The sequence below is a fragment of the Nothobranchius furzeri genome, chromosome 1, assembly GCF_043380555.1.
Source record: "Nothobranchius furzeri strain GRZ-AD chromosome 1, NfurGRZ-RIMD1, whole genome shotgun sequence".
In the NCBI taxonomy this organism is placed as follows: domain Eukaryota; kingdom Metazoa; phylum Chordata; class Actinopteri; order Cyprinodontiformes; family Nothobranchiidae; genus Nothobranchius; species Nothobranchius furzeri.
This window is the reverse complement of record NC_091741.1, coordinates 48,440,646-48,454,537: the sequence shown is the minus strand read 5'-3', so window position 1 is coordinate 48,454,537 and position 13,892 is coordinate 48,440,646. Positions and strand designations below refer to the sequence as shown.

General features: G+C 42.3%; 1 protein-coding gene across 2 annotated transcripts in view; it reads left to right on the top strand.

Moving 5' to 3' along the window:
• The window catches only part of LOC107384969 (protein PHTF2), a 39,970-nt gene that overhangs the window by 20,422 nt on the left and 5,656 nt on the right, over positions 1–13,892 (top strand). For both annotated transcript variants that reach the window (XM_054739683.2, XM_015958522.3), the window contains exons 4-7: positions 5,756–5,812; positions 10,872–10,941; positions 11,483–11,641; positions 12,775–12,940. In XM_054739683.2, coding sequence (XP_054595658.2) covers positions 5,756–5,812; positions 10,872–10,941; positions 11,483–11,641; positions 12,775–12,940 — 452 coding nt within the window. The remainder of the gene's footprint in view (positions 1–5,755; positions 5,813–10,871; positions 10,942–11,482; positions 11,642–12,774; positions 12,941–13,892) is intronic.

The window sequence follows — 13,892 nt, the reverse complement described above, 5'->3', positions numbered from 1 at the left end:
TTCTGCAGAAATTGTGAGTAAATATTATTGTTCTGTATCAGTCAGAGGAGAACAGATTAAAAATCACCCTCGGACGTGTAAAAAGCTTCCTGATTCTGAGTAGATGTCAGGTTTTATCCTCCTCGCTGCTGTCAGCAGGTGCTTCAGCCGGGTCTTCACCAGGCTGGTGTTGTATGTCCTCTTGTTCCATCGTCTCAGATATCAGATATCAGATCCTCTGCTGGACTCCTGCACTGCTTGTCCCATATCGCTCGGCTTACACGCTCATCTGCCTCCACATACCTGTCCACCTGGTCCTCCTGTCAGCCACTATCTCATCCTCAAACCCTCTGTGGGTTCCTGTAATCTCCTTCTCTCTTTGCCCTCTTAAGATGCAAATCTGAGCTCTGATCACAGCCAACATCAGAAGTTACTCACGTTAAAGGTTGGCTCTGAAAACACAAGACAAACAACAGAACGTATCCATTGCTTCAACTTAATGCTAGAGTATGAACCAAAAACAGAGAGGTCCTGGTTTGATTAAGGACTCAGGGCATCCAGCCTGGGTAGAAGCATCACTGGTGACGGTGCTCTGTGACTCAGGAATGATTAAACCTTTGACGAGAAGTCACACCTGCTGAGACGATGTCTTTACCCACACCAAACTGTTTGGAATAATTAATTGCTTGTTTGCTCACTGCGATTGTGAGCTATAGGATTAGACGACATCACAGGTTTCAAATGGAAAACAAACCATTTGCACCTCCTGACAGCTTACTTTAAAGAAAGCAAAACAAGTACTGGCAGTTAGTAGGCTCCTAAAATCCTGCCAAATAATCAGACTCTGCTTTTTAAAGGTGGGATTTCTAGCTAGGAAATTCTTAACGTTCATATCTTCTCACTGAAACAGGTTTCCTCCTGACTCTGCGGATTGATTGCATCGTGAAAGTATAAAACTTTTACATTGAACAAATCACATAAACTTACAGAGAAGGAAGAAGAGAACCTGCCTAGCTCATGAATTAGGTAAAGTAAGCCTGAAGTCTGTCCGTGCAGAGATGCATTGCTGCTAAATTATTTAAACAAGCTTCTTTTTAGCACCGTGAGCGCAATACGCCAAATTACTTTCACCAAAGTATCGGATTTAAACCTGCTGTCTGTTTTTTCCACTACTTTACAAGTCAGGAGAAAAATCTCCAATCAGAAATCTTTGTTGTTCAGAAATTGCGTAAAAAAAGTTAAGAATAAAACAACAGCTGATGCCAACATCTGCTGATTCCCCCCCCCCCCCCCCCCCCCCCCCCCCCCCCCCCGCAGGCATTGAGTCACAGTGTATTTCTGACTGTCTGGACACGGGCTGCAAATAGACTGAGCTGTGTTTGTGTTGAGGCGGTGCTTTTTCTCATCACAGATTCCAGTCAGACCCATATCTCTGATGGCGACCGTGTCGTCTGTGTCTGCTAGGAGCCAGAAAGGCTCAGGGTTCAGGCCTGACTCCGAGTTTAATGAGGTTAAAACAGAAGCTCGGCTTCTTTTGGAGATTAATCAGCTTAAAGCTTTGAGTTCATGCTGGGGTGTGTGTGTGTGTAAGAGAGAGGGAGAGTAGTGGGTTTTAATGATGTTAGCAGACCAGTATGTGTTTATATTTAGAGCTTGGGGGGGTGGGGGGGGTGCTAACACTTTTGATCATCTAATATCATGTTTAGCTGAGAGTCCAGTGTCACTTTTCTCCTTTTCATAAAAATCTGCAGACGGAAACACTGTTGGAATTTAAATCTGGCTCATTATTCATAAATGCATCCATTTATCCTACAGGCAAGTGATCGTCAGTCAATTATAATGTCTTTATGGTTACTTAGATTTGTTTTTACATCTGGAGTAACTTATGTTCATGTTTATGTATTTAGCAGACGCTTTTGTCCAAAGCGACTTACAAGTGAATTTACACAACTTGACTCGGAGATGCCGTTAATACCGAAACCTGTTCTTAGATTTAAGAATTTGAGTCTAAATTATTTTACTTTTTTACTGAGATCCGTGGACTCCTGTAAAAAGCAGCTGAAAACTCACCTGTTCAAGCTGGTTTTGGTGTGACCTTCATCACCCCCTCCTTGTTCTGCTCTCCCCACCTATTCCACCTTCTTCAAGATCCGCTAATTTCCCTTTTTCCTATTCACTCTCTCTTTCTTTACATTTTTTAATTACAATTGTCCAATTTTTGCTCATTTTAAATATAGTTTTAATCGTTTTCTAAATTCTTTTTTATTTCTTACATTTTTTGTTTTTGTGAAGCGCCTCGTGGTTTTTATCTTGAGAGGCGCTAAAGAAAAGATCTTTTCTTCTTTTAACTTTTAGCTTTTCAAAAATCTACCAATAAGATGCATTGTTTACCACACACACGCACGCACGCACGCACGCACACACACACGTTTCAGCTAAAAAAGGACCCCACACACATTGTCACCATGGTTACTGTTTGGAATGCACAAGAAGCGTTTGTGTTGGCAAACAGCTGTCCAGCAAAAGTCTCTGACATTTCAGATAATGAGACCAATTTAAACTTTCATAGAAATTAGAATTAAGAGTTAAAAGTTTCAGTGTTTTAAGTTAGTTTGTCTTTTTTTAATTTTGAGCTTTTGGTCAAAGGTGTGATTTAGGTTTTATGGTTTGAACAATGAGAGATTCATTATCAGGAATCAGACTCTTCTAAATGAGTGAATCTAAAGGGTTTTAGAAAAGATTTTCCTCATTTGTTTTGTTCTGAGTGAAGTTCCTCTTCTCATCCTCTGACTGTGAATGTCCTTGTGTACCTGTAGCACGGGACCACACCTGAACACACAAATGTGAGCGTGTAATTCCCATACATCGGAGGTGGGATTCCCATCAGATGTGTTACTAGAGGGAAGTTGGTGGTTGTGTTTTTGACAAGACGGTATCTTAGCTGGATGCTGAACAAGGAACATAACTAAGACGATGGAAAATGTTGACTAAATGTTGACATATTTAATGGTTTTGGAAGCACATAAAGTAAAAGTCACTTTAAAAACATGAATTCTCATTATAAAAGGTAATGCTTAACAGCTGACGAACTGGAATCTGGCCTCTGGATGACCATGGATCACTTATTTGCCAAACTGGATTTTTCTTGCCACACAAACCACCTCCTCCTCTGTAAACCTGTGCTGCAGAGGCTGCTGTTATGTAATCCCCTCCTCCTGTAGTCATGGTGATGCTACTATTGCTGCAGCGGCGCCCTTCGTCTTGCCTGCTGCTTTGCTCTCAGTACTTAATTTGCCTGTCAAATATCTGAAGGATGGCATCTTCCAACTCCCTAATGCCGGTTAATCCGAACCAAAATCTGTCAGATGATTTCTGTGTGGTTTTGGGTTGTTTTGGTATAAAAGCAGAAGAAAAGATGCAGAAATTGAACCGTGAGTCAAGAGAGATAATAAGGTGTTTGCTTATCAGAGGCTTCATTTATTGTGAGAGGAGCAAATGAGGTAAATAGATAGGCGTTTATGTGTTTTTCCTTTTTCCATACCTTGTTTCCTCCTCTCTACCCCCTCCAATCTTCCTGCTCTGTAATCTGGTCATGTTCGTCCTCCAACTGTCTCCTTCATGCTCTCAGAACACATTCTGGGTGGGGAGGAGGTGGCTGTGGGTGTACTGGCTGACTGGTGGGTTGATATTAAACATTTATATAGCTGACTGTCACAATCAGTGAGAATTGAATATAAATTAGTTCATATTTTTAGGTGGTTTTAAACATTTTTAACTCGCGCCTGCTGCTAAACTACATCTCTGTCTAAATCCTTATCCAGCACCAAGACTGTCAGCCAGCCACCATCAGTCAGTGTTTCATTTTTGATAATAAAGCCCTTTGTACACTTTATCATTAACACTGGTTACCACCTTCAAATCTGCATTCAACTCATCAGCCGCTCTGATCCTGCAGCTCTGGCTGCACAAAGGTCTGACGGGTTCAGCTCAGCTAAATCATGATTACGTTTTTAAAAATGACAGTAGAAGCACAATAAGCACTAATGTTGTTGTTGGATTCAATGATTTGAGCTGCATAAAACACATCCAGCATGTTTTAGTTGCTTCCCTGAACTAAAACATGCTGGAAGTCAGCCCTCCAGACTTGACTGAGCACCTCTGGTTTAAACACCACAACCGGTAATTTATTAAAGTTTCTGTAGATTGCATGAAAGTTTAAAGGTCAGATGGTTACTGGCCCTTCAGTTGACCCATCAGAAGCCTTCAGTGATGTTTGTTTGGGGGGTTTCTTTTGTTTTGTGTCATGTTTACAGTTTTTATGATCCTGTGAAGAAAAGTTGCTTTTCTAATTAAATTAGAAGTGCTTTAAATCTGTCTTTAAAACATACTGGCTGTTTTTATTTTGTTCTGCTGGGTGATATGAAGGGTGTCTAATTTGTTAGAATAATTTAAATGTCTGTATTAATCTGTATGATGTCATGATCTGCGTGTTAAGAGTTAAATTAAGGTTGATTGATAAACATTCTACCGTTGTTTTTAAAACCGTTGTTCTGATTTTCAGAAACGGATCATTTTGCACGTGAAAAAGCTTTGCACACATGCAGAGCTCGTGTCTTCTTTCCTCTCTGCTCCTGTCTCCATGTTCTTCCTTCCTCGTCTTTGCCATCTCTCCTCTTTCCATCAATGTTTAATGAGACCTCATTAAAGATGCAGACTTTCCACTGGCAAGCCCTTAGGGTGACTCCATGCCTGGGACACACGGGTGCAGCGATCTGCTGAGGTCAAGTCGGACAATGTTCCCGTGACTCTGAAACACACCACCTGTTTCATCTTTATATGGTGGATCAGCACATGGCCTCTCTATCATCTTTCATTTGTTATGTCTGCATTTAACCGGTTGCATACAAACTACACTGACCCATGTGATAAAAACTAGTGCACAGAAGTCTCAGTCCTCCTCCTCTTCTCTCCATACTGATAAAAAACGGCTGCAGAACTGGATCATGTGTTTAAAAAAAGTCTCTTTCAGACTAAACTCCATCTGAGGCTCAACCTTTAAGCCAGTTTCACAGGCCCTTCACTTCTGTACAGAGACAATAGAGACTCAATAAGATTATGAAGTAGAATAGTGATTTTAGTTTTCTTTAGGCTGCTGATCATGTAGGATCAGTTCAGGTTAGAAGCTGGTCCTTTTAACGGGAGCCGGGGCAGGTTTGTGTTGGGGCGGCGGTGGCACAGGAGTTAAGTGCTCGCCCTGTAATCGGAAGGTTGCTGGTTCGAGTCCCGCTCAGTCTGTCGCTGTCATTGTGTCCTTGGGCAAGACACTTAACCCACGTTGCCTGCTGGTGGTGGTCGGAGGGACCGGTGGCGCCAGTGCTCGGCAGCCTCGCCTCTGTCAGTGCGCCCCAGGGCAGCTGTGGCTACATTGTAGCTCATCCCCACCACGGTGTGAATGTGTGTGTGAATGGGTGAATGACTGATTGTGTTGTAAAGTGCCTTGGGGGGTTCTAGGACTCTAGAAGGCGCTATATCAAATACAGACCATTTACCATTTACCATTTAAAGTGTCCCAGACTGATGCATTCTTAATCCATCACCTCTGAAGCCATCACCACTTCTGCAAAAACAGGGCTCTAAAAGTAGAGAAGTAGGTGGTTGGGACTGAATCATTAAGTGGTTTTATTGAGAAAGGACATCTTCATATCTTCTCTCTGCACTTCTCCCTTTTTCAGGATTCATTATAATTGTTTCTGGGTGGTTGTTATGTTTTTTTCAGATTGGCGCCTATGACCAGCAGATATGGGAGAAATCGGTGGAGCAAAGAGAAATTAAGGTCTGTTGGTTTAGTTTTTGATCATTTCCCTCTTGGCCCTATACTTTCCTCCAGTTCTGTACCTATTTTCCTGATTTCTCGACTCATTTTGCTTCTCCTCGACAAGTCTGCTCTCTGTTAATGTTGCCTCACTCTTCTGCCATTGTTTATTTTCTACTGTTTTGTTTTTAACTTTTTTCTTTGGCCCTCCGGGTTTGGGTGTCACCTACCCATTTCACTTCTCTCGTTCTCCTCCATCCATCATTCCCTTCTCCCCCTTCTCTCTACAGTTTATTTCTCTGGTGAGTACACAGCAGGGAGGTTGACCCTCTCGTATCCCACAGTGCATGTCTGCTCACCCACTCTGTAGACGCCTAGGACGTGGTTGGTTGGTTTGACATTAGCCGTGTATACTAACCCAGCCTTTGCTCACACGGTTGTGCAACTCTGCTGCGGTTAAACTGGCTGCAGGGAAACTAAAGAGCAGCCAGAGTTTAAAATGAGGGAGCTGAGTTGTCTGGGTGTGAGCACAGCGTGATGAGTCACGGCATTAAGGTGACACGGAGCTGCTTGTTTTATTTTTTTTTGCATGATTGTCTAAAAGGCCTCGTTCAGTCAGGGATGCAGAAATAAGTTCAGGGTTGTGTAGTTGGTTCCTGTTGTGGGTCGGAGGTGTTTTTTTCCCTCAGCACAATCTATGGTGCATTTGCAACAGAAATGTGTTCATCTTCTCTTCCTCCGGTAAAAATCAACTGTCATCTTCATCACTAATGATCAAACTTACCTGTTAAACTAAAAGCTCTACTTTGCCTCCAATATTCAGTGGTGCTTTGATCCTATTTTAATCTAAGTGTAGTAAATGTGTCTCCTCTACTCTTACAAAGACATGTTTTTATACTGAACACTTTTAGTTTAATTAAAACCAACTTGATTGTTAGTTTTGGGCATTTGAAGAAGCGAGAGTGTCACCCAGAGCCAGCGGCAGCAGGTTTCGCTTCACTTTTCTTATTGGAACCACCTGCTTCTTCACTAGCTGTCTGCCTGCACGACTTCCTCATACCACCGACCTGTCAGACTCATATACTGATGAAATTATGTCACCGATTAGCTCACTCCAGTCCAAGATGTGTGTGTGTGTGTGTGCGCTTGCGTGCGCTGTCTTCTCGATCCCCAGTGAGTCGTGGTGGATGGCTGCTTATACTGAGCCAGGATCCTATCCTATCTGCTTCCTCTTCAGCACATCCTGAGCTTGTTCAAAGGAATCTCCTACTGTCTTTATGCAGATGACATCCAACTGTACATCTCCTTTAAGCCCCATGAGATGTCTAAGCTGCAGCTGTTACACACCTGCTTAGACTCCATTAAAACCTGGATGGCTGGGAGTTTTCTACAGCTGAATGAAGATAAGACTGAGATCCTCATCTGTGCTCCAGACAAGCTGGTTCCCAAAGTCAGAGACTCTCTTGGTCAGCTTGCTTCCCGCACCAAACCTTCCGTCAGGAATCTTGGAGTGACCTTTGACCCAGCTCTCACCCTGGATTCTCATGTCAGTTCTCTTGTTCGCTCTTCCTTCTTCCATCTCAGGAACATTGCTAAGCTGAGTCCCATTCTGTCCCGCTCTGAACTTGAGACAGTTCTCCACACCTTCATCTCCTCACACTTAGACTACTGTAACTCTCTTTTCACGTGTCTGAGCAGAACCTCCCTGAACCGTCTACAGGTGGTTCAGAATGCCTGTGCTCGGCTTCTGACCAAGTCCTCCAAACACACCCACATCACCCCGCTTCTCCTCCAGCTTCATTGGCTGCCAGTCAACTTCAGGGTTCATTTCAAGATCCTGGTTCTGGTCTATATGGCCTTACATGGACAAGCACCATCTTACATTGGTGATCTTCTTAGTCCCTACACCCCCAGCAGGTCCCTGAGGTCCAGTGATCAAAGCCTACTGGTTGTGTAGCGCACCAGGCTAAAGACCAAAGGTGACAGGTCATTTGCTGCTGTGGCCCCCAGACTCTGGACCTCTCTCCCCCTGAGCCTGAGATCAGTGGACTCAGTGGTCTCCTTCAAAAAGCAGCTGAAGACTCACTTGTTCAAGCTGGCTTTTGTATGACCTTCTTCAACCACTCTCTCTTTATTCTGCTCTCCCCACCTATTCCACCTTCCTCAGGATCCACTGATTTCCCTCTTTCCTTTTCACTGTCTCTTTCTTAACATTTTTTCTTTTAAATCCCAATTGCCTATTTTTGCTCATTTAAAATATATTTTTAAACATTTTCTAAATGCTTTTTTATATTTTTACATTTTTTTGCTTTTGTGAAGCGCCTCGTGATTTTTATCTTGAGAGGTGCTATAGAAATGATATTTTCGTCTTCTTCTCTGGAGGTTTCTTCCTGTTAAAAGAGTGTTTTCCTCTCCACTGTCGCTTTATGCTTGCTTAGTATGAGGATTGCTGTAAAGTCACTGACACTAGTCAGTGACTTGATGCTGGGTGCTGGGTTCCTTATATAGGAAACATTATTTCTGATTGGCTTAATGAACTGACCTGGATTGGAATGTTTATTAAGTGAAGTGCCTTGAGACGACTCTTGTTGTGATTTGGCGTTATATAAATAAAATTAAATTGAACCAGAACATTTATTCTGACGTGCATCACTGCTGTCAACATGAAAAGGAGCATTAAACTTTACCTCTACATTTAATCATGGTGCTTAAACTCATTGACACGTTGTTGTCTACTTCACAGTGCTTCTGTAATTCAAGTTTATTTATATAGCGCCAAATCATGACGAGAGTCGTCTCAAGGCACTTCACATAATAAACATTCCAATCCAGGTCAGTTCATTAAGCCAATCGGTAAACAGTTTCCTATATAAGGAACCCAGCACATTGCATCGAGTCACTGACTAGAATCAGAGTCTTTACAGCAATCCTCATACTAAGCAAGCATAAAGCTACAGTAGAAACGGGTGGAAAACACACACACACACACACACACACACTTGTGTGTGTGTCCTTTTTCCTTTTCAGTCAGTAAATGGACATACACAGTCTCATTAGAACTGTGACAATACAAGGTGTGTGTGCATGTGTGTGTGTGTGTGTGTGTGTGTGCATGTGTGTGTGTGTGTGTGTGTGTGTGTGTGTGTGTGTGTGTGTGTGTGTGTGTGTGTGTGTGTGTGTGTGTGTGTGTGTTTCTGTCTGACTCACCCTCATTAAATGACAATTATTCCATTTATGAGCTGATAAAATCTGAAGCAGCTGCTCATAAATCTGGAGAAACTCTTTGGTGTGACTTGGTCTATTTTTAGCTTTATCAGTTATCCCTTTTATTATCACAGCTCAACACAGTTAGAGCAGCTGATTTTGGCTTGGGCCCTTTCTAAAACACATTGACTTGATTTTTCTCATCAGAAGCTCTCTGTGTGAATGTGAGGTGCAAAACCAGCAAAACAGTTTCTGTTCTCTAACAAACATGTAGTTATGTGCTAACTGGGAGCGCTCTATAGCCTGCAGTCCAACCCAGTCATGCTAAAAGCGGTAAATATAAGTGAAGAAGAGTTATTTATGACAATAACTGGTAGCGATTATGAAGCATGTCCAAGTCGTCGCCCGGTCTACAGATTAAAGTTGGCACGTTCCGTTGTATACGTTGTAAGCTATGGCTAACCTTGATGAATTTTTTTAGTATTTTTTAGGATATTCCTTTTGTTTGTTTCTTTACGTGTCTCTGAATCTAAATGAGTCAGTGCAAAACGAAAGGACTAAGTTTGATCTGAAATCATAAAACAACAACCATGGAATCAGGCTGTCATGTTTAAATGCTGATTCAGAGACACAACATGAACACATTAAAAAGTAAATCAGCATTTCCACCATGCATTTATGCACCAGTGACTTGTGTCTCAGTGCAGCGTCAACAAAAGCAAAGAAAAGTGCTAAAATTGACCTTTGTAATCCAGGAAATAGGAAGCTAAGCTGAACTTCATGCAGGTGCCTCCTGGTGCTGCTAACTGGAAGTGCATTATATGTTTATGGGTAAACATAGTATGTTTATATGTAGAAACTATAAAACACAATCGAACCTGGCTTTATGACTGATGCTGCAACGGCATAACAGAAAGCCGTTTTTATCACTTTATTAACAAATCCTCTTTTAGACATTAATCTGATTATTTAAACAAGGCAGATTAATTAACTATCGCTGCAGCAGTCGGTGAGTGAGTCAACCTCTAATGTACGAAGATAAGAGGTAATAAATGGCTCAGAGAGGATGGGAGTCCTGCTACTGAAGGACTTTAAAGCTACAATAAATCAACAGACAAGAGGAAGCTATTGATCAGCTGCTTTTACCCTTGCACACACACACACACACACACACACACACACACACACACACACACACACACACACAACTTGTTGGCTGTGCTGTTTAAACATACAGGACTTTAGATCAGAGTGTGACTGATAACAGAACCTTATTGGTTTCCGGCTGACTGATGGGAGTTACGTTTCAGAGAAATCAAAATAATATTTTGGAGCTCCTAGGATTAGCCCACTGACACGAGACTGACCAGTGAGTCATATTTTTATTACCACTGATGATATAATTATGTTCTCATAGTTGAAGCATCATAGCTGGACTTGCGAACCCACTAAAATCAAATCAAATGGATTACAGTAAAGTATCTATTTTATTTGTATCTATTCTAAAAGCAGGTACAGTTAGCATGGGTTCTTCTTGAGATTCACACATTAAAACATAATCTACCATCTTTGCTGGTGTTCCCTGGGACATAAAATCAACAAAGCACCAACTTCACTACAGATGAAAAAGACTCGACCAGTTTCAAGGTCTGACAGAAACTTCAGACCTAATCAGAAACGGCTCATAGAGGCTGGAGGTCGATGTGATCCTGCTAGAAGTGACAGATTAGAGCCTGTAGTGGTGTGAATGCACGGTGTGCCCCCCTCCTTCCAGTCAACGTGTGTCTCATGAAGAGCACCAGAGGCATTTTAGGCGTGTTTTCATTTCTGCACAGTAAAACATTTTGTCTGTCTTGTTGACTCTCTGCTCCCCCAGGGCTTGAGGAACAAGCCAAAGAAGACGGGACATGTCAAACCAGATCTTATAGACGTGGACCTGGTCAGAGGTATGAAGTCACGTTGGCCACACGTTTTTGTATGACCTTCTTCACCACTCTCTCTTTACTCTGCTCTCCCCTCCTGTTCCACCTTCCTCAGGATCCACTGATTGCCCTCTTTCCTGTTCACTCGCTCTTTCTTAACATTTTTTTAATCCCAATTGCCTATTTTTTGCTCATTTTAAATATATATTTTAAACATTTTCTAAATGCTTTTTTATATTTTTACATTTTTTACTTTTGTGAAGCGCCTCGTGATTTTTATCTTGAGAGGCGCTATAGAAATGATACTTCCTTCTTCTTCTTCTTCTACAGATTTGTTCTAAAACCTTTTAAAATGGTTTCTGTATCAAAAATCTGTAACAACATACCACCTCTAGTCGTAACCTCCACTCTCATTGTGTTTTAAATTATTCAAGCAAAGAAACGTTCTCCTTGTAGACGAACGAGTGATGAGGAGAAAAGATTTCTGCGTAGATTAAAGAAGGAGCAGATGAATAGATGATCCCAGAACAGAGTTCATCAGCTTTTGTCTGATTTATTTTTTCAGGTTCAGCATTTGCTAAGGCCAAACCAGAGAGTCCGTGGACGTCGTTGACCAGGAAGGGCATCGTCAGAGTCGTCTTCTTCCCGTTTTTTTATCGATGGTGGATCCAGGTCACCTCCAGAGGCATCTTCCTCCTCCTGCTGTCTCTCTATCTGCTGCAGGGTAGGACAGTCCACACTTCTGAGACACTTTATAGTTTATTACGGGTTTACAAACATGTCATTGCTCCCCCCTGCACACAGAACTCACTAAGGCCCTGTCCACACGTAGCCGGGGGTCTGCCAAAACGTAGATATTTTCCTACGTTTTGGCCTGTCATCCACACGAAAACGGAGTTTTTTCACACGAAAACGGATCTTTTTAAAAACTCCGGCCAAAGTGAAGATCTGCGTTTTCTCCGTCTTGGGTGTCTGCATGTGGACGGACAAAACCGGAGTTTTAAGGTCCGCAACGTCACTTTCCGCGACAAAAAATGCTGACATCACGTGTGCGACCTGTGTTTACACTAGCCGGCATCATGGAAGCCCTCAGAGCTGCGCTCTGTCACTACCCGATCCATCAATTGTCCAAGCGCTTTCTGCTTGTTTGTTTTTGCAAGAGGAATTACTGCTCCTTGCGGAAGACCACAGACGAAGGACGAGGTTAAGAACGGGGGAAGTACTGCCGCCTACAGGTCTGGCATGTCCATAACAACGTATTTATCCGGGTACGTGTGGACAGAGTTTGTTTTTAAAACACGGTGGTGTGGATGCAAGTTTTTGGAGGGGCGGATATTCGTTTTCAAAAAACCCCGGCTACGTGTGGACTAGGCCTAAAACACACCACATGTTATCCACCTCCTACACGTGTGTCCTTTTTCTGACCTGAAGCAAATACATCAGCCCCTCCACCCTTCCTGCTCACTCGTTTCCCCCCCTGAGAACACACATCTCACACACTGTGTTGCTTTAACTTCAGCATGCCCAGATTAAAGTTTCACCTGCAGATATTTGTTTACAGAGGACAGACAAATCAAATGCTGAGATAAAAAATAAACTCGGGTCATTTAGATGACACGTGTCTGCAGAAAAAAACAAGTTATATGTTTAACTTTTCACTGGAAGTGTGTGTTTATGACGAGGGACTAAAAGTGAATTAATTCAGGCATGCGTTAACAGCATTTGTACTAGAGTCATAGATGTAAAATAGTTTTTATTGTTCGTAAAGACTTGACTCACTTAGGCAGGAAACCTTGATGAAACCGACTCAGAAAAGCAAATTTCATGTCTTTCTGCTGTTGTTCATCTTCACCTCAGTGGCAGCAGCAGTCCTGTACGTGACCATCCCTCAGCCTCATGGGATACCAGCTACAGAGGTGTTTGAAGCCATCTGGCTCATGCTGCTGCTGGGAACCGTCCACTGTCAGATCGTCTCCACCAGAACCCCCAAACCCTCCTCCAGCAGCGGGGGGAAGAGACGCAGGTAAGCGTAAACGGAGTGATCCGAGGTTAAGATGGCTGCAGCGACGTGAGGGAGGGAAAGCAATGGAGTCGTGAGATGAAACGCCTCCGGAGAAGGAAGATGGGAGGAAAAGACAAGAATACAAAGGAAGCATTCAGAGGAAATAAAAACCTCGGGACAGGAAGAGAGTAGTGGAAACTTTTAGTTTAATTATTAATGAATACATCCTTTGTTGCTGTTGTTTTTCTGTCGGCTTGTCAGTCAAGAGCTGCTTGTTTATTTAGGACACTTTTACAAGTTAGGTTCATCAGGAACTCGTGAAAATGAACAGAAACCCAGACGTGCGCCCTAGAGACAGTCTGTGAGCCTGTGGGAATTAGACTTAGTTACGTTTGTCATCTTAAAGAATTGGACAAGATTTATGTTTATGTGTAGCTAAATTACTTAAAAACTCCCATCCTGATCATTTGTTGTAAGTTAGAGAAACGTGTGTGTGTGTGTGTGTGTGTTTAACTGCATTTTGAGTTTGATCTGGTGTTTTATGCTCGTCAGTGTGTGCTGCTGTTTCTGCCTCACAATGTTTTGCAGACGATTTTCAAACGGACAGAAAATTGGACCGTTGTTGTTTTATGAAGCGTTGAGATAAACCAGCAGCAGTCTCGTGTTTTTTTTATTTTTATTAAACACAAAGAAGCATCAGATTTCTCTAAAGAGCACCTTGTGTTGCTGTTTTCATTTACACGATAAACAGAATTTATGCTGTCAGTTTGATTTACAAAACATTAATAGTTAGTCAAAGCAGAGAAAGGGTTTTGTGTCATGGTGACCGTGTGACTCACTGGCTAGGATGAGTCAGAGGAAGAGTTAAAAACAGCTGAGCAGCTTCTAAATGTTTCACTTGTGTAAGTAATTTAACTAGAGATCCCGTTCAACAGATGTTAGAGAAAGTCTCTTGTAATGCAGATTAAATAAG